At 34.1% G+C, this 27,547-nt stretch overlaps 1 protein-coding gene across 7 annotated transcripts in view; it reads left to right on the top strand.

The window, feature by feature from the left end:
- The window catches only part of TSC22D2 (TSC22 domain family member 2), a 49,199-nt gene that overhangs the window by 9,020 nt on the left and 12,632 nt on the right, over positions 1-27,547 (top strand). For 3 of the 7 annotated variants that reach the window (XR_014245275.1, XM_082394347.1, XM_082394349.1), the window contains one exon: positions 5,633-5,704. The exons of 2 other annotated variants lie outside the window; for them this stretch is intronic. Coding sequence is in view for 2 of the 5 variants with exons in the window: in XM_082394347.1 (XP_082250473.1) it covers positions 5,633-5,704 (72 nt within the window). In the remaining 3 variants the exon portion in view is untranslated. Of the gene's footprint in view, positions 1-5,632; positions 5,705-17,096; positions 17,256-27,547 lie in introns of all 7 variants that reach the window. 2 more of the 7 variants (XR_014245277.1, XR_014245276.1) reach the window with 2 other exon arrangements.

Raw genomic sequence — 27,547 nt, 5'->3', positions numbered from 1 at the left:
TTGGTCAAACCCTTTTCCTGCCCCCAGACTATTGTGTGACAAAAAATGAAGTTTGCAAATACTCCTTAAGTAGGTTGAATGCCCAGGAAAACATTTCAAGTGGCAATATGTGAATCATTCAGCTTTCTTTGTGGTTTCTGAGTAGTAAGTACTGGGATACAGAAATAAAACTATCCTTCCCTCCAAGATCTCCGGCTATATGAAAATAATTACGATTTGAAGTTGCATACTTTGATATACGTTACAGGCTGTGATGGAGTAAATTTAAGTTATTAATGGGAGCAATTTAGGACATCAGGTCAGATTTGTGTGGGGAGGAAGTAATTAGACTGATTTCTGTTTAAAATTAACTTACTCTCTGCATAGGCAATACATTTATACAGTTCAAAATTCAAAATATATGAATATAAATTGAAAGCCATTCTGCTACTCTGTCCTCCAGCCACCCAATTTCTGTCCTCAGGAGCAACCCATTATTACTTTTGCTTTCTTCTGAAGCTAACTCTAGAGTTGAATCTTAAGAGTCATTCAGATTAGGTCACTGATGAGAGAAGCAGATGATTTTCCAAGTAGAAGGAGAAGGCAGTTTTGTGTAACAATATGGAAGAGTGAGAATATGTCAGATTTGGAACATGATGTGATTAATTTGACAGTGATCAGAGTGAAGGGTTTAAATGTCACGGAGAGAAATGGAAATTTTTATCATTTAAGTCTATGGTTGCTGTTAAGGTGTTTCTTGAAGCTTTTTATTGTTAAAGTAGTATGTATCTTGGAACCGTTTCAATACGCTTTTTAGTGATTATTGTATTTTTAATTAAAATCTTGTGGTACAGTTGTGTATAAGGAAATCCTGGGGGAGCTCTGAATCCCAGAGGTGGAATTCTCCAATGGAATGTACTAAATAGCTTGGTATACCTGGCTCTAAGTTTATGAGTTCTGTTTGCCTTAAGTGTTCTGTTTGCCTCAGTAGTACCTTAATAATGATGAAATATTTGGTATATGTTAAGATACTGTACCAAAAGTTGATCTTTATACAGCATATTTGGAAATCATAACCCTATGTTAAACACAGACCAGGCTTAATTGTTTCAGACCGTATGTATACATAATCTCATTTTATCTTTTCAGTAACTGTAATGAGTGTTTTTCTCCCCTTTTTTATGGATTAAGGAAACTGAGGCGCTGAGGATTTGAGTCACACAGCTATTAAGTCACACAAGGCCTAAGGTCAGATTCAGGCCTTCTGACTCCAAAGCCAGTGCTCTTGGATATTCCCGGAGTTAGTTTTGTTTTATTACTTTCCTGACTGTAAGATAGGATGCAGGAAAAGCTTCTGTTGCCCTGATCTGTTGTGTTGTAACCCTTTACCTAAAGGATATTTTTTAAATCATGTAAAATCCGTAGATGATAATGTTGGAGATGGCCCTTATTCCTCGGCTTACTGTATTTCCCTGGTTTCTATTTAGAGATTTCTGAAGTTGAGTTTTGACATAAGAGAAGGAGGAGGTATTTGCTGAGGGAGGGCTCATGTACCTCATTCCTTAAGCTTCAACAGTTTTTTAGCTTAGTTTTGAGGTAGAATGTATACGTATGTTTTTCCTCGCTATTATAGTTAGTTACCCTACACAGATAGTATCTTAGTTTAGCAGGTAGACATATGTCACATTTAAGTTACTTTCTCATGTACTACTTTCATGTATTTGGTGATTATCATGACAGACTGTTCAGTATATAAAGTCAGAGAGAAAAGAAGTATTTTGTTCGTTGGTTTTGAAAATTTTCTACAAATAGGAAAACAGTGTTTTAGGTGAGTCTTCCTAAGAAGTGCTTGATTGGCTTTAGTTTAGTAGCTTACATTGACATCAAATATGTTGTTAGAGAACTGTTTCAAATTTTAAATTTTATTTCTTGAGCAGAAGAGAATTTGTGACCAAAGCTGCATAAAATTCAATATTTCTAACACATTTTTAATATCATTTGCCTCTTGGTGCCTTCAGATTTCATAGACTGTAAACTTGAAATTATCCCCATTAACAGTGTTTTCCATGAACTCTTAATTTCCTCAATTTTATGCCATTCCAAAACAGAGAAGTCTTTGATGATCAGGCCCTTCAGTATTTACAGATGGCTCTTTTGAAGTTCTTGATCAACTAGGTTTCACAGACGTGACTCCTTTAATCTGTGCTGCTAATCAATGTTTTGAGACTAATTGTTGCTATTTGCGGAAAATCAGTTTATGGATAACATCCCAGCTTAAGTATTCCAGAAACGAAAAATTTCATATTTTATAATAAGACTATCTAAATGTTTATCCTTGGAATCTCAAGTATTTAAAATTTTTTATACTACATAGATTGTATAACTCCATATGGCTTATTCATTTTGAATATATATGTAAAAAGGAATTGTTAACTGCCAGCTTTTGCAACCTAAGTGTATTTGTTGACATGTTCTAAAGACTTTAAGTCCGTTTATAGTACTGTGTTTTATTTCACAGTTATTTTTCTCACCCCCAAGATACACGACTAACTGCAGATATGTTCTCTTTTCACTTCTACATTTGACCTATGAGAAACATTTCGTTATTAGTATCTATGCTGTAAAAATTCTGGAGTTTCATAACTAAAGTCATGTGACTTTATTTAAAACCAATTTATTTGGCATTTGAATTTGATTCAAATTAAATATATATGTATATATTTTTCCAAAATCAGGGGATCTGAAGTTCTTCTAAAGAATATCTCCCTTAAAAATATATTGTAAATGTTCTTTAATGAATTTTAAATTGTAGACTTGCAGAATAACTTCCAAGTTTACTCTTTGTTATTTTCTTGTATTTACTATCTTCCTCTTTGTGTCACTCTGTTTATTTTAAACCCAAAGTCTCCAAACAGACCTGTGTGAATAGCAGACTTATTCCCATATGGTCTTGGGTGAGCCTGGTAAAAAAGCCAAATTGAGTTTTCAGTTGGTTTAGTTGGCTTTCATTTAATTCGGCAGACTGATTTTCTAAGTACAGTGAAAAAAAGGGGCCTGGCAAATATATCTTGAGAGGATACAAGCTGTTAAATAAACCATAGTTAGCAACCTCTTAATTCTTTCTTGATATTAGTAGGTCCAATCAGTGCCTTTAATTGCCTTAGACCTAGTCAGGAGAAAAGTAGAGAAACAGTTAAAAGAACAGAAAGGAGTTGAAGTAGGGGAAGCAAAAAGAAGTACACACACTGAAGACTCCTAATTAATCAAACAGTTGCTTTGGTGACATACTGGCATCTAGTGTCTATCTGCCTTTCCCAGATTTGGATCGTCTAAAAGATACCCTACTGGTTAAAATTTAAAATGCCTTCTAGAAAATATTTTTTTTTTACAATTCAGTAGATTAATGTATGTCTTCTTAAAATTTTATTTATTTATTTATTTTTGGCTGTGTTGTGTCTTCATTGCTGTGCGCGGGCTTTGTCTAGTGGCGAGCCGGGGCTACTCTTCATTGCGGTGCATGGCCTTCTCATTGCAGTGTCTTCTCTTGTTGCTGAGCATGGTCTCTAGGCGCGTGGGCTTCAGTAGTTGAACTCGGGCTCAGTAGTTGTGGCTCGTGGGCTCTAGAGCGCAGGCTCAGTAGTTGTGGCGCACGGGCTTAGTTGCTCCGCAGCATGTGGGATCTTCCCGGACCAGGGCTCGATCCCGTGTCCCCTGCATTGGCAGGCGGATTCTTAACCACTGCGCCACCAGGGAAGTCCTGATAATATATGTCTTGATGTCCTATGAGTTTTGAAATCATGGAATTCTATTGAGTGAGTATTTTATTTGATGATCATTGATACTTGATTGCTATTCCAGTTGAAGCTGGAAATAGTTTTCTTATTGTACTAATAATACTGCAGACTCTCCTAAGGCACTAGTTAGGGTCTCAGAATTGCCATGTTGTATCTGAACCTCATTTTGACGATAAAGATAATAACTGTCATTTATTGAGCATTGACTAAATGCCAGGAGCACTAGTTACCTATTACCCTGCAAGGCTAGATGGTAATATCACCATTTAACTGATGGAGACAGACCTAGAGAGGTTAAAATTTAACTCTGTTATATGCTTAGCATAGTGGTTTAAGAGCATAAACCCTGGGACCAGATTGCCACTTAACTAGCTCTGTGACATTGGGCAAGTTACTTCTGTCTGACCCAGTTTCCTTATCTGTGAGATGGGAATAATAATAGCACCTAGTTCTTAGGGCTGTTGTAGTATTGAGTTAATAAATGTAAAGCACTTAGAATAGTGCTATATATAGTGGTATATAATAAGCACTTATATTCTTAGCTTGCTACTGTTATTCTGCTACAGCACCAGTCAGGAATTTTAGAAGTGATGTGGCAAGTTTTTGTTGACTCCCTATTGTATGGGTTGGGAGTGGCGGAGACCATGGAAATATGCTGAGGTGGAGACAGAACTGTTAGAGAGCAGATTTGTCAAAAGGTTAGTCTCCTGAGAACTTCTGAGATGTGAGGTGAAACCAGCATGCTGAGAGCTTGCCCCATTAAGAGTCTATAGTTATAGCCCTAGGGAATGTGTCTCCAGGGAAGAGTAGAAATGGATGGTGGTAATGGTGTATAAGCTCTTACCCCTTAAAGGGGCACTGTACAAATGCAAGAAGTTAGAAGGCGGCCCTGCAATTGCAGCGCCATTTTTTGCCTTAACCCAGAGAAACCACCCATAAATAAATGAATTCTGAAGGTGGAAATTGTGTCAAGTCCAACCCAGAAAAGGACTCATTGGTCACCATCAAATCCTGTCAAATAGGTCCTATGAAGAATTTTCATATCATGAAGCTATTGTTTAACTAATTTTACATGAATACTGTACCTGAGAACAGCTTTGTTAAATTTATAAAGGCATTGATACAGAGTAGTTGTTGATTTAGGCTATGAACTGGTCACATTCGTATGTACGTAAATGTATATACACACACACAACTGGGTGCTAGTTAGTATTTCATTTTATCTGTATTATGCCTTTTTTTTTTTTTAAACATCTTTATTGAAGTATAATTGCCTTACAATGGTGTGTTAGCTTCTGCTTTATAACAAAGTGAATCAGTTATACACATACAATATGTTCCCATATCTCTTCCCTCTTGCATCTCCCTCCCTCCCACCCTCCCCATCCCACCCCTCTAGGTGGTCACAATACGCCTTTTTTTTTAGAACTGTGATCCTGAATTGTTGTTAGGGTCTGCTGGATTTTGTCCAGTTTTTAAATTTCTTTCGAAATGTTTTTAATCAAGCTTATGTGGGTTTTTTTTTCTTTTTATTAAAGCAGTTGCATTGTATTAGAAATCTAAAGTCTTTTTTTAATTTTTTGGGAAATGAGTTTGTTTTATTTTTTTAATTTTTATTGGAGTATAGTTGCTTTACAATGTTGTGTTAGTTTCTACTGTACAGCAAAGTGAATCAGCTATACGTGTACATATATCCCCTCTTTTTTGGATTTCCTTCCCGTTTAGGTCACCACAGAGCATTGAGTAGAGTTCCCTGTGCCATACAGTAGGTTCTCATTAGTTTTCCATCTTTTTTTGAAAAGTAGTGATTTTACTGTACTTTCTCAACTGCTTTTCCATTTGATTCTTGGATCTCACAGGAATCCTTCAACTGCTTTCTTCCAAGCGTTCCATTTGAACACGATTCAGGAATCAAAGAACCTCTGGGATAGGTATGAATACTTTCATATGGAATGCATACATGCAAAAGTGTATGCATGAACTGCTTTGCACTGTAATGGTTTCTCATCATTAAAACTGATCTTTATTATTTTAGGAGGGGGGAAAATCACATGGTATCTAGCATGGGACAAAGCAGCAAAATAAACCAAAAGGACAAACTATATTTTAAATAGAATATAGACATACTTTCCTTTTTACTGCACTTAAAAGTGTATTTGTTGAAGGACTTTTTCTATTGGATTTTATTACATGAAATATCCCCTTACCCATGTGTATTTAATGTAAAAACATATTTTATAAAATAAACTACCTACAGTTATTTTAATTTTGTGCCATTTTATATGATTTCTCTGTAAAAGCCGTAGTGACTCAAAGCAAAATGTTATTTCATATTAAGAAATTGAAGGAGGGAAAAGACTAAGGTATCAAAGTAGTAGTCATTGTTTAATTCTTGGCAAGAAAATTTAACCTTAGGCTTGTTTGCTAGAATTCACCAGATCTGCATTACTGTTTTATAAACCCCTAAAACAGTTTGTTTTCTCACAGAAATGTTGTATAAATTTTATTTTTAATTTTTTAAAATATAGACTGAAGTCTTGGAGTTCATGTATGGCAACAGATACTTTGGTTTATCTTTCTGCTTAATACACATTTTAAGTAGTATATGCTCTGTTCATTTATTTTGCTGAATATTATTAGCACTCCATCATTCTGTGTCTAATTAATAGAAATTGAGTGCAAACAATGTTTTTAAAACTTACACAAAGCTTTGTTAGATTCTTTTAACTCTGCCTGGCAGCGCATTTGTGTCCTTTGGCATATTTTGGATAACACTCCTGGACTCAACTGCATCTCTTTCATTAGAATAGCGTATTGCTATGTGCATGTACATGTCATGTGAAGACATGGTCTACATTGCTCAGAAATGATAACAGTGTTTTAATTCTTAGGCTTGATTTACTGTATCACTCAAGAAATTTTCTAACAAACTGTCTTTTTGGTGATATGTTCCTTACTTAACTTAAAAATGTTTTTAAATGGTTACTTGTAGAACAAGAAGTTTTAAAATGTATAGTGCTATGTTTATAAATTCAATTTTTAAATTGTATAGCTGTAGCAATATAAATTGAGACATAAATGTAAATTGTGGCATGAAACAAGCATGAAGTTTTAATCATTCAAATGGCTTACCAGATGTAGCCAGGGTGAGTACTTTGGGGTGTACTTTATACTTTTCCCTTATAAAAAGGAAAAATAGCACTCTTTAGAAATGTTATAAAATAGTTTTTAGATATATGGTAATTTATTTCAAATAGCTAACTTTCATGAGCTACCATGACATCAATATGAATAATACCTATTATTTTCATCAAAACAATGTAGAAAGTTTTGAGCTTTATTTTTTATAATTTGTATCTAATTAAAAGATTTCTTTTCATTATAAAGCAGCCATAGAAGTTGCCTGCTCATCATTTGTTACAGCTAAATACTCCTTATCTGTTTTCTTTTTTTAGATACCAGAAACGTTTAAGGTATCAGAAATCGGGCAAGCTGCTTTATCTATAGTTTCTCATGGGTTGAAAATATTTTCTCTTCTCCTTGGAGCCTCTTGTCCAGAACCAAAGAATTTTAACAGATACTTGGATACTTGTCTATAGTGTGTTAGTGCCAAAATATAATCAGAACTTATATTCTATATCAGCCATTCTTCACTGTAAGTTGGCATGTTGGTACCAAGGTGACAAGCCCAACGCAGTAGAAACTGACTAGTGGCTTCCTTTTAGCTTTTCAACTAGCTTAATTAATTTTCAGTTGAGAATAGCAGTAGTGGCTGGCCTTTTTAGTTCTAACCATCTACAACTTCAGTTGGCAGGTATCTGCAAACTTTTTAATAGGTTATGAGCTAATAAAGTATTGTGGGACTGTTTATTCTTTTTCTTCACAGACAGGGTTTGAAGATTAATGTGTGTTAAGCTTTGAAAAATATCTCACCAAGCTGCCTTGTTCATTTTTGACTATTATAAATTTAAGATTTTTTTAATATTATTAATAATTTGGCACTTATCAGTATTTTTCAAGGATGATTCTATTAAATAGAACCATTCAGAGATTTAAGGGACTATAAATTCCTTACATTATCTACTTAAGAGGTATATAAATTTGCCTATCAATGTGGATATATACCATATTTCAGGCTCCTGTTTATGAAGTCTTAGAAATCATTTTCAGTAGGGGCAGCTTTTAAGCCCTGTGCCAATTTTTATTAAACCTGCCCTAGATAGCTGAAGATTCTTGGTTTTTGCCTTACTTGAAAGACTGGTATCTTTTTTTCCCAGAATTCTTTCAGCAGACTACTTTTAATCAAAATATAAGTAACTAATATACCTTCCTCACATTGACTTAGAGCTCTCTAATGGCCCCTTTGTTTTCTCCACTATTTAAATTAGAGTTAGCAAGTTGAGAAGCTTTCCCTCAGTCTGCTTCTGCCTATATTTAGATATTCTCTCTTTCCATTGGTACCCAATGTTTTATTCAGTTATTATACTAAAGTCGAAGCTCCTGTCAAGCCTTCCTTTCCCTTTTCCTGTAGGTGCCATCATTTTCTGTCTTCCGCATTTGTCATTTGCAGAGTCATCAGGGAATCAGTCAGCTGAAATCATCACCAAATATAAGAATAATAGATACTGATAGCTAAAATAATACAGGGAGCCCAGATTATTTGCATTGACTGTTTATTAAAATGAATAATGTAGCTTTCTGGAGATTATCTTACTCTCCAGAAAGCTTTTAAGCCCTGTGCCAATTTTTAGTGATAGCCTAGCCTATTGGCATTTCAGAATAGTAACTTGAAAATTTGACTTCCTGTTTTTTCTTCTTTAAAAAACAGCTTTCCAGACTTAATCATTATTGGCATTACTTTGTTAAATCGACAGAGTTAGTTTAGAAACCTATCCTGATGATCACTGGGGAGCAGGCTCTCATTGGGAGTCCTTTGTCTGTAAAAGCTAAGGGTAAGAATTTATAGCAAACAACTTTACCCTCTTGTAAATATCAGGTCAGTAAGGTAAAGGAGTACTAGAGCGAAGAAACTTTACCTCAGGTAGACTAAAGGAAGAAATCACGTAGCTTGTAAGGATTTATCCTTATTGATAAACACTTAAAAGTGTTTCTGCCTCTATGAAGAAAATACTTAAATGTAGTTAACAAATGAGAGTAACAGTTGCTAGGTGCACCATCCCCTTGAGTCAGCTTGTCCTTCCTCATGATAGCACCAATATTTAAAGAGAAATGAATAAGGAAAGTAGTACACATGAATTATTAACTTAAAATGAATGTCTGAGTAAGTTTATATGTCTTTTTCTGGATACTTGATGATTTCAGTTAAATTAAGTCTTTATAGTGATTACTTACATCTATTTACATCTAGTTTCACAATTGTTGCATTAAAATGTTCTTGTTAAATAACCTCAAGTATTTTGTGTTAGAAAAGGCATCCAATATTTCCTGTCATTGTGAGATTTCATTTTTGAAGTTAGGAGTAAATCAGAACTAAACTACTCCTATGACACAATTTGTTTTGTTTCACTCATACTCCAGGAAGCTTGGATACATCATTAACACCCACTTGTTAACCCAAGATGGTAAAAACTCAGGTTTCAGAATTTGGATAATCTAGTTTTTGAATGCTCGGTGCTAATGACTTTTTAAAAATCTTTTTATTGAAGTATATTTTGTATCAGAAAAGTCCACCATTCATAAATGTACAGCTCAAACTGAAACACATCTGCGTGACTAGCACCCAGATCAAGATACAGTAGTATAAGCTCTTCATGACCCCTTTGTGCCCCCTTCCTATTATTTCCCTCCTCTATCTTAACTTGCAGTAAGTGGAATCATACACTTATGTATTTTGTGTCTGTCCTCTTTTACCCAGTATTATGTTTGAGGTTCATCTATATGTTTCTGCATAGTGGATCTGAACTACATAATTTTAAAGAATCACCATGGTGGGTTACTTGTTAGAGATTGTTACTGGTTAAATGTTCTCTCCTAATAATTATACTCTAAGTACCTTGAGGATATAAGCCCAAACTGTTATGTAACCACACCAAATATATTTCCTAATAATTTGTACCTAGTACTTACATAATTTATTATCTGATTATATTTTGACCAATTTCAGTTAAGGGTATCTAGTAGAGGATAATCAGAGATGCTAAAAATTAGAGGAAAAGTTTTTAATGGCCTGTCATCTTTTTAGGACTGGATCTCAGATTTAGATGAAAACCTAAGAACATGCTTATAAAATGTTCAGATGACGTTAAAGCAGGAAGTCATAGCTATTACTGGATGATAGCATTTGTGAATTTAACAGTCTAAAGTATGTGCAGCAGTTGAGAAAGTGAAAGAATGTGTATGTAAATTCAGGGAGGTTGAAACTTCAGTTGAATAGGTAGAGTAAAAAGTACCTAGATACTAGTTGGCTGCATTTTTTAGTAATTGGTTAGCAAGTGACAAGCCTGCCACAAAAGCTAATGTAATTTGAGGCAATATTTATCTAACTAGAATGAATAGGAAAAGATGGTGACAGACCTATTGTACTCCATTTCTGTAGGATAGTTACTCTAAATACAAAGCTAGCTAGAAAATCTTCTTTCTTTATATTCCACCTGGACAGCCAGGTGGGTGTTTCAACAGACAGGCTTGAGCTTACTTTCTGAAAGGAGATGGGCCCCCAGGGAAACAGTCTTGCCAATCACTAGAAATAATAAAGCTGTCATCCTATTAATCAGGAATGTTTGACTTCGAGGTTTAGAGCCAATTACTTTCAAAATCCCTACCTTGTGGAGTTTTATTGCCCCACCACTTAATTCTAAAGGAGAAAGAAAAAGAGGTAAGAAAAGTTTTGAAATTGATCTGCTTTACTTCTGTTTTGTCTTTGTTGCCCATGATTTTCAGAAAACCTCAAAGAGCTGTGAATTTGCTTAAGGAATGGAAGGCTAACAAACTATTCTCTATTAGGAAAGAATTCCCATGTCAGAGACAATTAAGTGGTGGCCACAAATTGGGAAACCAATGATTGGTTAGAATTTGGTCATGCAGAGTGAAAGGACCAAGGGAAAAGGCACCTTCCAGTTAGAGGAAATACTGTGAACCACTGTGGAAGTACAGGGCATATGTGATAAGGATGGTTAAATTTGATTGGTGCATAAAACATTTGAAGACAACAGAGAAGAAATGGTGGATGGGATAGAGATCAAAGATATTAGAAAGGTAATGAAGGCCTGAATTAGGCAATGGAGATGAGGAAAGAATGGTTATCAGAAGGTTAGAATTAAAGAATTTTGCTGCTGATTGGATATGATAGGGAAGCAGTCAAATTTGACTCCCAACATGTCAGACCTAATTGAGGGAATGGTGGTACCATTAGGAAGTATTAGTGAAATAGCTGGTTTGGGAAGGAGAAAATAGTGATGAGATTTTGTTTTGAGTCGAAGAGCCAGTGGAAAGTCAAGGTGGAAGTAAATACTCAGGGTACAGCTTTAGCTGCAGACTTGCAGCTTGGTAGAGAAGTTAAGGCTAGAAGAGATCGAAGAATCTTATTTATTTGTTTCTTTGTTTATGTTATTATTATTTTATTTTAGAGTTCAAGCTTTAGGAAAGGCTAACATTTCCTAGGAACGGAGTAGGGAAAAAGGGTCAAGCCAGGACCCTGGGCAGCACTACCTACATTTAGAGAACAACAGAAACTTTGAAGAAGATAAGTGGTCTTAGAGACTAGAAGATTCTAAGAATATTATTTCCTAACCAAAAAGAAGGGAAAATCTTTGAATCTCTGTTTTGAAAAAATTTAAAATTTTCAATAATCTTACCAAGTTCAACATTTGTTAACATTTAGTCATACTTGCTTTATCATCCTAACATATTATTTAGGAACCATTTAAGAGTAACTTGCAGATAGCATGTCTATTAACCCCAAAATACTTTAACATATGTTTCCTATTATGTAAAAAATAGTATAATTACCAAATTCAGATTTGTTAGACTGTTATCTAATACGTAACATACAGTTCATATTCACATTTTTGCCAGTTGTCCCAATAATGTCATTCATGACCATTTTTTACCTGATCCAAGAGCCTAAACAAGATCACAGATTACATTTAATTATGAAACACCTGTCTTTTTTTCCTACTGTCTTATATAAATAAATAAGTACTTCACTTCTATTAGCCTCCTTTAAGATTGTTTAAATAGTCACCAGAAAAGGAAGGGCTAATGTTCTGGATGAAATACTGGGAAAAAATGCGTCTGCTTAACTAATCTGTATTATAGGGGCTGGGGAGAAGAGAGAGGAAAGGGAGTACTGCCTAAAATCCAGCTAAAACGACTACTGGGATTAGAGAAATTTTTAAGAGGAGTCTTATTTCTCAAAGTTTAGTAGGGGGTGGCAAGAGAAGAAGAACATGTGGATATTAATGTGGGTATATCCCTTAGAACAGAAATTGAGGTGTATTCTTGTACTAGTTTTTTCTGTACTGTGATTTTTATACATATGTATTAAATTGGGATTTTAATTATCTTGAGTTGAGAAAAAGTAGTGTAATTTGAAGACATTTTTACTCACCACTTGGGTTCACAAAGTATGTGACTGCTATCCTTTATGGTCTGTTGTATCCTCCTAGTTTTATTGTGATAGTTGCCTAAGGTGGATTGTCTGCTGCCAGATTTTTAACCATAGATCTGTATCTCATTGTTTGAAGTGGTGTTTCAGTGGATCCTAAGCATTTCTTCTCTTAGCTTTTCTTTGGCTAGCTGAAATGGGACACCTGACGTGCTGATATTATTTTCAGCACATGACGGGGCTTCAGAATTGGTGATGAGAAATTATTAACTGCTCATCCACTGTTACATGCTTCTGTTCATGTGCTTACCACCTTCTTCTTTAGTTAGTAAATTTTCTCTACATAAGTCACCACAGCCTACCTACTCTGAGAGGTCTTGATAATTATTTTCAGGATGAAATTTGAGAAACAATTAAAAAACGCGGAAATAGTTGGTAAGGTCTCTGTTATTGTTGTATTTTAACTTTTCACCAGATGGGTTTTAACTAAACCAAGCCTTTGAACAGAACAGAAACGTGTGTGTATAATTTGCTAAACCCATCTTATTTTTTTCCTGAAGAATCTAGAACTCTGTAGCAAAGCTTTTTAAGAAAAGACTCTTACTGAACTTGTTCAGATGAGAAGGAAATTTAAATATAGCCTGAAATTATTGAACCAGAACAAACATATAACATCTGTTGGGGGGTTTTTTCCATTCTAGTTCTTCAACAATTTAAAAGTATGAACTCATACCTCTTCTATGTATTTAAACCTGCAGATAGTTTTGGCAGCCTATTGAGAAGAGAGAAATACTAAGTGGAATTATTTTAATATTTTGTTTTCATTAATATTTGGGTTGGTAGGTAGTTAGATGTGAGAAATGACTGATTCTATTCTAGCTGACATTCTTTGTGTGTGTGCGTGCACTTGTACTAATATTCTAAATCACGCAAATCAGGAAATGTATTAGATTTTTGTGATGGATATAGAGCATTTAAATGCATTTGCTTACCAGAAATTAGCTTCTGTGTTTAGGCTTCACTTGACAACTTCTAAAATATTTTCCACATTTGACAAGTAAATGTAAATAGGTGGTAATAATTTAGAATGTGTATTCATTGATAAATATCCTCAAGAAATAGCATTTTTATGCTGTTTTGTTTCCCGGTTATTGTCAAAGTTTGAAGATCCTTGGTTATAAATACTAAAAAATTTGGAAGGTGCTCATTGTATTTTTTTTGGTTTTTAATTGTGATATTTGGCCCAGAAATAGTGGTGCTGTAACCTGTGTCCTGGAAGCCAAAAACATCTTTCTATTAATACATGTCTACTAGTGGTAATATCAAGATAAAGAAGGTATTCTCTTTCTAGACCTACACACTGTTAGAAGGAGAACAGGAAGGGAAAAAGAGTTATTGTGTCTGACTAATCCCACTCATATTCACAGTGACTATTAACCATTAATCTTCAGAAAATTTCTGTCTTTATTTACAGCAGCTATTTCTTAGATATTGCTAACTTAGTCCAGAAAATGTTGCTAAATGTATGTCTGGGATGGTCATAACATAGTTTGTTTCAAGAAATTAGATGTTAACTCTTAGGTGTAACACGTGATGATATTTTAAATTTTACGAACAGTTACATTTCTTTTATGTTAACTGTTACTAACAAGAGCTCAAAGTCAAATATATAGCTCTGTGTTAACAAAGCCTGCAGGACCTTATTGCATATATTTGAGTAACACACAACTTGCTTCCGCTTACTTTGTTTTTCCATTTTTATCTTCTCCCACCCCCAATTTCAATTTCCTTTTTTTTTTTTTTTGGTATCCTCTCTATAAGCTGTTTCTACTCCTTTTGAAAGAAAGAAGAGTATGAATCATTTGTGACTAAACATGATCTGTTAAAAATATCTATCACTATCGTGTTAGAGCTCTTTTTCAAAGCTGCATTAATGAAATTCTTGCATATCTTCCACCAGTAGGTGCATTTGATACAATACATAAAATGCTAAACATCTTTTTTTTAAGTTTTTAACATAACTGATCATTGTCTTAAATTATATCTTGGCTCAACCACAGGTACAAGTTTCCTATAATTGTGTATGTCTTTTTATATGTGAGTTTCTTGGAACACTGTTTGTCAGTGTTCTTATTCTGTTAGGTACGTTTGGGCTAATTTTTTTCTATAAGTTTATCTTTGATATTTCTAGCCTCATTTCTCCAATACATATGGAAAGACTATATGTAATTATCAGGGGCATGCAGGGTTGCCCCATTTTCCCCTTTTCACCATTAAAAAATAAGCATTTCTGACCTTTACAGAAGCAAACATTGATCTATATAATGTCTAAGAATTCTCAAAACAGTGTAGTAAACTTTTTAGAGAAATGTGTTTTACACATTTGGTACAAAAGTGTAAACTTTGTACCAAAAGAAGCTAAGCACATTCATTCGAATAGCAAGTTCCTTTAGGAACTCTTAGGTATAGCTTTGTCTGATTTCACATATCAGTTTTCAAATAATGACTTGGAAATTGCAAGTCATCTACCTCTTTGCCCCTGTGCTCACTCTTTTGTTCTATTAATATAAGTTTGCCATAAAATAAGCTAAATAATGGTAAACTTAAGCCTAGTTCTTGCTGGACTATACTATAAGAACTTTCAATAGCACATTCTCAGTTAAATGGGATTTTTTTTCCTCAGCAATTAAAGAAGAATGAAATGATATCTATAGGAAATGTTCAAGATTTGTTTTTGATAGCAATCTTGCCAGAGATTCAAGATTATGATTTATATAGTAGAACAGCTTTCTAAATAAATATTCATTTTTAGGAGAATTCTAATTTTAAGTTAAATTTTAAAGGATATCTAATTAATCGTAACTCTGTTACTCATCCACATGCACTTCAGTTACTCAGTTTTATTTCAGATTTTTAATAAGGATTTCCTACATGTTGGAATTTAGTGATTGAAACTCTTCAGTTGTGAGCCTTTTACTCGGTAACAGCTAATTTTGAAAATGCATGCTCGGGAAAAATTTGGTACAGAAGTTTTACATACTTTCAGTGTATACAGCTCTTACGTCCTAAATTTCCTATACGTTTGTATGGTGCACACACCCTTAAAATTATCTTTTTTATAAGCTTCACAGTAAAATAACTAAGTCTGCTTTATATGGCTGGTTTAATTCTGTCTTCCAAAGATTTCTTTTTCCAGGCATTTATCATAACAGTGCTTGTTGTTGGCAGGTCCTTTAACAAAGGACCTAGTAGTCTGCCTTTTAAATGACCAGTTCATCAAAGCCTTACAGACAAGCAAATTACCAGCATTACTGATAGATATATCTCAGGAAGCATTTACTTTGCTAAATAAGTATTGTATCTTCTCATGAGACTTGTCCCTCAAAAGAGTAAATCATTAAAGTAACTTCTTTTGTTTTTTAAATTATGGTAGTATTTTGGTTGATAGGAGACGAGTTGCATAAAAACTTTCTAAAAACATTTTGGTAATAATGTTGATGAAACGACCACAACCTTAAACTATTATTTATCCTAATAAATATGGATTTTTACCTTCACCAGGTGATTACTGTCTTTTCAAAGCACAGCCTTATAATGTAGTTGTGTGGTTTTATTGAAGTCAAATGTGTTGTGAGATTACGTTTGGAAAGATTATATTTGTAAATTGGAAAAATTCTAATAGATCTTCAGATTGTATAGAAGACTTTTAAATGACCGTGTGTATTTAATAGAAAATTTCCCTTAAAAGTTAAAATCTATAACAACGTAACTCCATCCCCCTGTATTTGGGTCAAATATCTCTGGAGAGATGGCTGCAGAGTTTCCTTTACAATGCTGTCTTTGAGTTTTCTATAGCTTTGCACATGTTAATCTTCTTGAATAAGGGCCTCCTCCTTTCCCCCCCCCCTTACCCCATTATGCCATTTTATTTAGGGGGTTAATGTAGGTAAAAATATGCCCATAAATATGTGGGTTGCCTTTTCTGTGGATTACTGGCAACGAAAAATATAAATCAGCATTCTTATCAAACAGAAAATGTTATTAATATTACCTTCCAGCGATTAAAATAGGTGCCCAATTGAAAGCTTTTTTAAAAAATTTAATAAATGTAAGATTATATTCTTAAGGAAGTAAGTTTTACCATTATTAAATCCTCCCACCCCCAATTTTCTTCCATGCCCATATGCAGATGAGCAGTAGGATTACTCCTGAATAGGATACATTGTTATATCTATTATATAAAACACATAATAAAATTTCATTCTTTCCATCATGTTCTGTAATTTTAAAATCGGGGATGATAGAGATAGACTAGGATTTAGGTATAAAAATTGAATGCTGTCTTGAGCATTTAAATGAATTGATATAGATTATTACTGATCCAGCCACCTGTGCTGTATAAGTCTAGAAATTCATATATGGATGTGGACCAAACAGTAGAACTCAAGTGCCATTCTGCAGGACTACAAAGCTGTCTATACCAAGTTATGGTGTTAAATCATAATTTCTGGATCATGATCTTAAACCTTTGATTGGTTCCATTTCTACTTGACTCTCTACTAACAAGTGTTCTGATGGCCTGAAAGTCCATGTTATTTAAAGTTTGAAGTATCCATATCAAATATGAAATTATTTTACATTAAAAAAATAAGTACAAAATATCAGTTGTGTAATCATGGTAAAACATACAACTTTGCTATAAAAGATTTCTAAAGGCTATTTGATTAAAACACTTATTTACTTAAACTCTTTGCTAGAATTTTTTTTAGAATTCAGCATCGGAGGAGGAATGTGACATAATAATGATCGAAAGCCGAAAGTTTAAAAGTTGTGATGCCCTCACATGGTTGGAGGGTTATTCTAGCTTCTAAGGACTGAATGTTGTCCACAAGAGTGTCTCATCAGGTCATAAATTGGTAAGACTTAATGGATTAGATTTTATGTATTATACCTGATGTTATTGTATTGAGATGAATATTTATGAACAAACTGAGCACATTGTATAACTTAAGAGTATAGTATTAAATATATAAGTTAAAACTTGGAATTTTAAATACTTGGAGTATGTAATTCTTTCAGAGTCTCCTGAGGCTCAAGACCCTGTCTTTGCAGTGGTGTTTAATAATCAGTTTAAAAAATAAAGTGACATCCTATATTATAGTAAGATTATTTAAATATTGCTATTGCATCTGCTGTAGATGCTTACAATATAGTTAGGGGCCCCATATACCTTCTAGTTAATATCCCAAGAGATATTTGAGAAATAATATATTAATCTTTTATTTTTATAAAAAAATTTTCATCCATTTTCTCCATGAAATATAATTTAAATAGTTTTATTACTTGTGGGATTTTATTTTTCTCAATAAAAGGCATTTTTCCTGCTGTCTCTAAAAATAAAAGCCAAAGAAATGTTCTCAATTCCTAGTTGAGAACACCTAAGATGACAATATCAAATGAAAATGATATATTTGAAGTCAATATACATTTTTTGTGTGCCCTGAAAAAACATTTCCTTTCAGAACTGTATTCTGCTTAGAAAGCAAAAATTTTCAAATTTGTTTTGTATACTTTCTTATTTTGCTTTGTTTTACACAGCTGTATTTTGTAGGGGGACTCTCAGAATAATACAGTTTAGATTAGGATATCATAATCTTCAATCTGATGATCATCATATTTTGTGTATGAAGAAAAAGAATCTGGGTTAAGTTATACTTCCAAGGTTATACAGAAAATATTAGAATTAATATTTTCATTAAAATATGGTGCACATATCCTACAAGTCTATCAAAGTTATTTGAAAGTATAATCTAAATAGGCTACAATATCTATTTCTGACCTTATTCTTAACCAGAGATATGTTATTCTCTTATACACACACACATACCTGTTCTATCTTTTAAATAATATTCTAAATTGTTTCAGATAATAGTATTCCATGACTTCGTGTTGATCATATTCTGTATATAAACTTAAGGTTCTTAAACCAGTAATAACAATCAATGGTAGTCTGGAAGGAAATACAACAAAACTGTTGTCCCATATTCTATATATATTTTTCATTTTTATTTTTTTATTTTCTACAATATATCTGTATAACTTTGGTAGTTAGGAAAGTATGTTCTAATTTCTTTAGTAGGATATCCATATTTAATAGTCAGTGGGTGGCCTTCAGGGGATCCTGAAGCCTGTGGAATTTTGGATAGAACTTTATGTATGTTTTCAGTGAAAAGTTCAGAGCATTTGCCAGGTTTTCAAAAACAGTTGAGTAACATTGCTAGTGAATGTTTGTGTCTAAGGAACAAGCCTTGTTAGACACCCAAGTATGTGACTTATGAAGAAAGTTTTTAATGAATACACTGATCTGTTAACTCCTACTGAAATTTTTCCAAGGCTAGTTTATTGTAAGTGACCATTAGACTGATAGAACAAATCAGAGCCTAATTGCTTTTAGTTTAGAAATTGCATTCTGTCTGTCTCTGTGCTCAAGTGTTGATTGGATTTCTCCACAGAGTAGTTGTTTTTTTTTTGCTACTTAGTGGTTACTGTGTGTCAGTGACTGCTAAGTAAAAATACTTAGCATGATACCATAGTAAGTATTTTTGACATGTTATCTCATTTAATGTTCACAGCAGTAGTATAGATACTATCAATAGCCTCAGTTTATAGAGAAGAAAATTGAAAGCCTAGAGAGATTAAGTAACTTTCTCGGGTCACATAGCCATTAAGTGGTAGAACTAGGATTCAGATCTAGCTTTCTAAGTGGAGCCTGGGCTCTCAATTGGTATGCAGGTATAAAGAGTAACCCTGGAAAACTTGGAGGATAAGATAAGGGAAAATTTCATGTTGTATGAAGATGTGAATACATAAATTTGATTTCCTTTGAACTTAAGTATTAATAGCAATGGGTCATCCTCATTATAAAACCATCTTTTAAATCACTTGCCAAAAAATAAATTTGGAAAGTTGCTTACTATCTAAAATCATTTATTGTATTATAAAATAACCTCCATTCAAATTTAATGCTTAAAAAAAATTTAATGCTTATAATTATAAACAAGTATATATGTATTAGAAAAGTTTTAGTACTTACTAGAATAGTATTGTACTAAGTGTAACCATTAAGGAATTCACCCTTTAATATTTAGGATTTATAAATAGCAAACACTGGAAGCATTTTAAAAAGCTACTTCAAGCCACGAATGTTTCTTGGGATAGGGACATGAATCACATGTAAAACCCCCTACTAAGCCACATCACATTTGCCCTTAGTTGTGAATAATTCTATAAAGAAACCTCTTTTATGCCTACTTTTAAAACATTTTTGCAGCAAAATTTATTTGGCGGGGGGGGGAAATGGATTTTTTTATTGAGCCACCTACTTTGTGCAAATCCTTTTCATTGGTTGAATTTTATCCTCAGATGAGCTCCAAACCTTATAACCTTTTCCCTGTTTTTAAGTGTTTATAATAAAGTTCCTGAGTCTAAATATGGCTTAAAGGTAAATCTACAATAATAGTACTGCTTAAAACAAAGACAAGTAAAACTATAAGAATTTTTTTTCTTCAGTTAAATTGAAATAGACTGCAGGTCAAGTATAAACTTGATTGAAAATATACAAACAACATAATAGGTCATCAGAATATGAGAATCCTATATTAAAAGTCCCCTTTCAGATAATATATTTGCACCCCAGCTTTTTTAGTAGTAATATATGTACCCTTTCAAAATTAAGCTATGGAAGTTTGGGAAATAGAATAAGAACAATTACACCTAATCCATGTTTTAACACAATTGTTGTCTCAGTGTTTACATATTCCCTTCCAGACTTTGAGCACATATGCATGGATATTAATAGTTGCAATCATGGTTAAGTAGCTTTTAAATAGTTTTTAGTGTTCCAAATATTTGTCCATTTGTACAAAGCTTATACTGATATATATAAGCTTTGAATTTTGGACTGATACTTCGACATCTGTGAAACCGTCCTTTCCAGTTTTTCTTCCTACCTCTCTGGTTGTTTCTTCTCAGTCCCCTTGGCAGACTTTTCCTTTCTTTTTGTCCTTTTAAGTATTATTGGTATACTCAGGATGGTGTCCAGACCCATTCTTCATCATGCTAAGAGCATATAGATGGCTTTGGATGTCCTCTATATGCTGTAGGAAGCCATGTATATGCACTTGGCACTCAAACTCATTACCTGTGCATCTGTCCTTACGTTCAAATTTCCCTGATTTTTCACAGCCAACTTTCATAGCTAGCTGATCTTTCATAACCAGTTAATGACAAAGTGCTGCCATGTCTACCTCCTGAGTATTTCTTCAGCATATTCATCTCTCTCATCATCTATTCAGGGCACAGTCCTTTCTTAATTGGAATTGCAACAAACTTCTAACTGGCGTTCATTATTTGAGTTTTCTAACGTGGCTAACTGTACCTGCTGTTCTTTTTACTTGGAACATTTGTGTGTGTGTATCCTTTTCTTCTCCACCCAACTGTGGCACTTCCTCTACTAAACATTTTTCCTTGACCCTAGATCTTGATTATATGCTCCCAAAACACCCTCTATAATCTTGCCCTGTCTGAGCATTTATCACACCTCTAACTTGTCTGTCTCTTTCATTAAACTGTAAACTCTGGGATTATGTTTATTTGATAATGTATTTCCTTAAAAAGCAAGAGTCAGCTGTAAAAAGTAAATCACCTAACTCCTAAGGCAATATTCTTTGAGTATTTTATGACACTTAGATTTAGGCTGCTATACCTTACTAATACAGATGACATAGTTAACGTATTAAGTGCTTACCATGTGCCAGACATTCATGTGTTATCTCACTGAATCCTAGCATCTGGTCCTATTATTACCCTTTGGAGATGCTAAATAACTTGTGTGAGGTCATATCGTAAAAATGATGGGAGTTGGGATTCAAACCTGGGTATGACTCCAGAGCCAAAGCCCTTTTATTTGATACCACCTCCGAGTTTATCTTCTGAGTCTAGAATTATAAATCTGAGTTGGAGGGGAATTCAATGGTCATTTATTCCAACCACTTGTCTCATACTTGAATCATGTCTGCAACACACCTTCCAAGTTGTCATCTAGCCTTTGAACACCTCCAGTGATGTTTATCTTAGCATCTTGGTCTTCTTTGTTTTTCCATTTCATGTTTAAACCTTTTATAAACCCTTCCTGTACAGCAGAGAATCTAAAATGTAAAGCAGAAAAATATCTTGCCATCACTTAAAGATTTAGGAAAGAGATTAGGTTCATGTAAAAATGTAAGCTGCAGTACAGTCTATGGAAACATTGAACCGAGCATATTCTCTAGTTAGTTCTGTTAGTTTTCATATCTGCTATAATCAAGAATATGGGTTCTAGTTCATGGCCTTAAGTCATCGGTTTTAGTTCTAAAGCTCTTTTTCAAAATGGATAAGGAGACATTGCTTAACATCTTAGAGATCGCAAGGATGTTTCCCCTCTTCGAAATTATTGATTCTAGTGATGATGTAGGAGTTTCATGGGACTCCCTTATATGTGCTTTGATCCACCAGTGTAAAAAGAGTGAAGTACATCTGAATTTCTTTAGAATCCTGGATCTAGTTCACTTAGAAGTTTTACTTGTTCATGACACATGCTTAAAGACATGACAGTTTGAGTTGTCTTCTTTCTGTGACTTGACCAAACCAGCAAGTCTTTGGCCTCCTCTTTCCACTTTCAGGATAGCTGTTGGTTTCTTTTACTTTTTCCCTTTAGATTCAGTTCTGTCTGTCTATAGAGAATGATATTGGAGAATACCCCATAGATGGATATTTATGAAGTGTGATTATACAATTAAGCCTTCACTAGATTTACAAAAAGATTTTCCCCTGAATCCATGATTCTAATGTAAAAAGACGTTTGTCAAGATTTTTATCCAAAAGATCATTGAGGTTTTAAAGTCCGCTTTATTTTCCACAAAGTCTACTATGACTTTGTCATCACCATGTTCCATACATGGAACGAAGTTTCAGTGGCATAATTTTGTCAGAAGTAACCTGAAAATCCATAGAGCTCTGACTTTTCTTTTCCTCAAACTTAGTTTCTCTACTTACTTCAGTTGCCTATATTATATAAAAAAATGTTATACTTTCTTCCTTCTCAGTGAGAAACAGTCAATCAGATGCTTTCATCACAAAAAGGTTTATCGGCTTTTTATTTAAGCTGAGTTTGTCAGGGAGAGGAAAAAAACAAATTCTCAGGAAGTCTTCCCATTTTCACTGTGTTCCAGTGATACCCTTAATTAGTTTCTAATAGTTTAAGTAGCTGGTTAATTTCTGAACTCTTTTTCCTGGCACAGTAAGCTCAACTTGACATGTTGAATTTACAAAATATAATTAGATAATGTATTAAATACTGTATGTTTTATTCCATCTTTTTCTGCAATTAAATGTTCAGTATCAATTATATGCAGAGTGTTGCAATAAGTAGACCCTTGAGATGGACACAACTCCTGCCTTTAAGGTTTAATTCAAGGGAGAAGAACATTCAGTGAAAACAACAAAAACAGAATTATTTATGGAAGAGTCAGAGGGATGGGGCCTGTTGGCAAGAAAGGAAGAGAGCAAAGATTATGTTGGTAAAGCATCCCATTTCATTTCATTCTTATCTCTAGAATCTAAATTGATTTAACAAATTTCAAGTCATGATGTAAGTCTAGAAATCATCATAAAATTTTTATGTAAATTGATGCCTACAAACTATTGTGAAGTTCTGCCATTAACCATGTCTATCTTACAGAATTGTTATTGCCTAGAATAATTCAAGGATGTGGATTTAGATTGAAATGAGAAAAAATAGGGAATTCCTTGGTGGTCCAGTAGTTAGGACTTGGTGCTTTCACTGCCGGGGGGCCCGGGTTCAATCCCTGGTTAGGGAACTAAGATCCCTCAAGCTGAGTGGCCAAAAAACAAAATAAAGAAAGAAAGAAGTGAGAAAAAGTAGTTAGCTGTTAAAAACTTTTTGCCACTGAAAATGTATGTATCTGAGTACAGTTCTCCTTGAGTAAAAAAACCTTATAACCCTTTTGATTTTATAATACTGCTACTTTATACTTTTCTTTATTGTCCTATACCAGAATTCCTTTTTGAGTTAGGTAATTCTAAAGCAGTGATTCTCAACTAGAGTAAATGTGGTTTAGAAGCAAAACAACACTTTATCCCACTCCTTTGAGTTGTTTTTAGTAATATTTATTGTTGTAATGTCATGTAACACTAAAGAAAGGCATGAGATAGTTTTAGCTAAACAGTTTTTTGGAAGTTTTTATGTTGAATTAAACCAATTCAGTTATATCTCAGTGGCCTTTGGAAAAATTTCCCCCAGTAGGTTAAGATTATTTATATTCTGAACAATGAAATTTTGAGATTCTATCGAGGATCAATAAGAATTTTACTAATGTTCAATCCACAGAATGCTGTGCTTAATAAATAGATGTAAGTTTAAATCTCAAGTCAAACAATTTTTATTAGCATATATTTTGTGACTGCATTGAATCTTTAACATTTGATTGAGTACAAAGAAATCAAGTAAATTTAAAGCATAACTAGGATTATTTCTTTATTTGGGTGAGACATAAATACAAAGGTTGTTTCTTAATACTAATCATAATTTTTATTTGTACGTCACTGCTTCATTTGTAATCCAAGATGCACTGGGATAGTAGACCTTATATAGTGTCAAAATCCAAATTGATCCAAACAATAGAAGGAACAAAAATTTTTTAAGTGTCTACTATTGTAAAAAGTCTCATATAATCCTCACAGTAATCCTTTAAAGTAGTACAACCATGACCCCATTTTACAGATGAGGAAAATGGTTTCAATATGTTAACTTGGTAGGATCACTTCATTAGTAGGTAGTGGAGTTGGGATTTTAAAACCAGCTTGTCTAATTCTAAAGCCTGTATTCTTAAACCACTTTATTACTCTTCTAGAATTCAGCCTTTTGTTTCGGCAGCTGCTGAGAGGTAAGCTGTCTCACCCCCACAGTGAAGTAGAGAGCAAAAGAGAGTTAGGCCAAGTGGTAGTAAAGTGATAACCTAGACAGTTTTAACTCTTTAGGGCATTTCTTCACAATACTTTTCTTGTATTTGTTGAAGATCAGCAATTTAATTCTTTGCTCAAACCCAAACCAACCTAAATTTTTAAAACATCGCAAATGCAAAACATTCATTGATTTATTAAAAGTAAAATAGACCAGATTTTTTTCCCTGATAGAATATTCTCTTCATTTTATTGAAGGGTAATGACCATGCTTTGGTGCTGTCCCTTAATGAAGCAACTATCTCTTTAAAAAAACCTCATGATACTTTTATTCTTCTGGGTTTATCCCTACTTTGAAACAGTTCCTTGATAACCTCCATTTTCATTTAATACTATCCTTGGACTTTGGGGACAGATTAGGAAGGGACATAAGGTGGCAAAGAAAGATTAATTATTAACCTAGGAACAAAAGCTGGGTTTTAGTCAGATAACTCTAGTGGCTAATTTTGCTTTGTCAAGTATATTGTCCATAGAATTATGTTTTTTCTTTAAAGCTATTTTAAATAATATCTCTGCATCTTCAAGAAATGGACATAAATGAAGAGATTAGCTATAACATGAGCAAAAATTATCTGTGTGCTCTTCACTGGTATTTGGCATTTAATATTCAAGGGGATAGTCTCATTTTGACTCATTTGGTTAGGCCTCATCATGGAAATGGGATTGAGAGGATTTGTTCAAGAATAGCTGCTGAGTTGAAAAAAAATAGAACGTGGAATGCTTGAGAAAGAAGAGGCAAATGTGAGGCCATTCAGCAAAAGAAATAATTAGCTTTCCCAAGAAAGGGTAGTTTCTTCCCATCCCATCTTCTACAACTCTTTACCTGCTAGTCTCCTCCAGTGTTTTGGCCCTTATTTGTCTTCACTCTTTAACCAAACTCATCTCTCACAATTTGAGCTACCTACCACATTCTGATAACTCTCAAATCTAGACTCGTCACCAGCGATTAGAGTTCTAGATGCCTATTGCTAGCAACCATTCCTTATTTCTCAACCTTCTTTCTTTATTTCTCCACCATGATCTATAGCCCAGATGTCTCAAAATTCAAAAGTCCCAAATGTAACTTCAAATTTCTCATTTTCATCTCAGGTTTCTCTGCCACTCACTCCCCATCCCTCAAGAAATCTAACCATCTTCCTGTGACACATTAACCATTTCCCCACTCCTTAGTTGCTCCATGCTAAAAACTGCAGTCATCCTTGGCATTTTCTTTGTTATAGATGAGTCTCTTTCATTTATCATCCCTCTGATTTCTCACAGACTCTCGGTGCTTCAGTTATAAAAACTTTCATTTTCCCTTGCTTAATCCCTGTGACCAAGCATTTGGCAGTGTCCTGCTATCCCTTATTCCCCTTTGCTTGCTTAGGTAACTTTTTTAAGACCTGTCTTGAGTGTTACTATCTTTCCTTCTCACTACCCTGCCCCCCCCCACACACACACACATACACAAAACACCACATTTGAGTGGTTACACTAAGTTTCATAAAAAGTCTCTAAAACTAATGATGAAAGAAAAAAAGCCCAATGAGAATAACTTACCTCTGGACACAGCAAATCTGAGGTGAGGCCAAGTTGCAATGTGTATTTGCTAATTCCACATCTAGTGATCTTCCCACTGGTGGACACTATCTAACTTCATGTTCTTCCACCCAGTATTTGTTGAGTATTGGGCGTGTGCAGAGGCGACAGATTGGAACTTTTTTTTTTTTTTTTAGCAAAAGTGTCACCTAGAAAGGTAAATGTTACTGAGATTTGGCTATTAGGAAATAAAAGGCAAAAGTTTGTTCAGGATTTATGACCTGTTACTTCCAAAGGAATTTGGATTACCTAGATATATGGATTAGATGTTAATATTAGGCAGCAAGAACATATGGCAAGTGTAGTTTCAGACTGAAAATGAAGAATGAGATTAAGGAATGTTTCCCCAATTATTTATTGAGTTTAGTTAAAATAATAGCATTACCCATGTTTATTAAATACCAAGGAGTGCTTGGAAAAAGTCAGTTTTGCCATTAAGTGTAGGAAGTGGCTTTGATCTAATACAGCTACCTCATGTTATAGCTAAAAAAAAAAGGGGAGGGGGGCCCAGAGTAGCAAGTATATATTTAGGACTCAAATTCCAAGTATACAGTTTTTGAGTCCAAGTATCTGTGGCATTCTTTATTAAATGGCTGCCAGCCTCATGGTAGATTTTTGTACAGCCAGTAGAGCTTTGTCTGGTAGGAGACAGATGCAACTGTTAAAACATAGCCTATGTGGTTAGTGCCATAAGTGTAGTGTGGAGCATGACTTACTATACTACTTCTGGAAGGGTTAGAGAAGCCTTTACAGAAGAGAAAATATTTGAGCTGAAATCTATAAAAGAATGGTAGAGTTTCCACAGAAGTACTTAGAGAGTGAGAAACAGTATGAACAAAGGGAGTAAAAGTAAACCATGGAGGGTCTTAAAGGAGTTTAGGCTACCCAGTTCAAAAGTTGAGCAGGCATTTGGAACTGGGAGGAAGTGGGGTGGGATAATGTAAAGGTTAGCATTAGAAATTTATAGTAAACTAGTTCCTGATTTTTCCCCCCTTTGGCCCATTTGTATGTCATTGCTGAAGAATTCTGCGTTACTTTAGAAATGTTAGATGAATTTAGCTACATAGGTTGTTTTTATAATAGGCCCACTGCCAAGTGAAAATTTATTCAGTGCTTGTTGGTCTCTGAAATGAAATGCAAATCTTAAGAGCTTTACGTTTTTGTTTTTATTTCCCTTGACATTCTTTTTTCTCTTTGAATTTTATTTTACTTATTTATTTTTTTATGCAGCAGGTTCTTATTAGTTATCCATTTTATACACAGCAGTGTATACATGTCAATCCCAATCTCCCAATTCATCCCACCACCACCACCACCACCCCCCGCCACTTTCCCCCCTTGGTGTCCCTTGACATTCTATTTTATTATGTTCTTTCTCCAGTTTTGTTCATTTTTATATACTTACACCATGAACATTTCCTTAGGTGGTGAAAGTGCTGTGATTTCCTCATAGTCAAAGGGAAGGAATACTATATTGTTAACCTTTTAAAGGAGAACTGATCTTAACTACAAAATGGCTGTTAAACATAGTCCTTTCCCTGGAAGGCTTTTT

The sequence above is a fragment of the Balaenoptera borealis genome (assembly GCF_965194805.1).
Source record: "Balaenoptera borealis genome assembly, chromosome: 5".
In the NCBI taxonomy this organism is placed as follows: Eukaryota; Metazoa; Chordata; class Mammalia; order Artiodactyla; family Balaenopteridae; genus Balaenoptera; species Balaenoptera borealis.
This window is presented reverse-complemented; position numbering and strand designations above follow the sequence as displayed.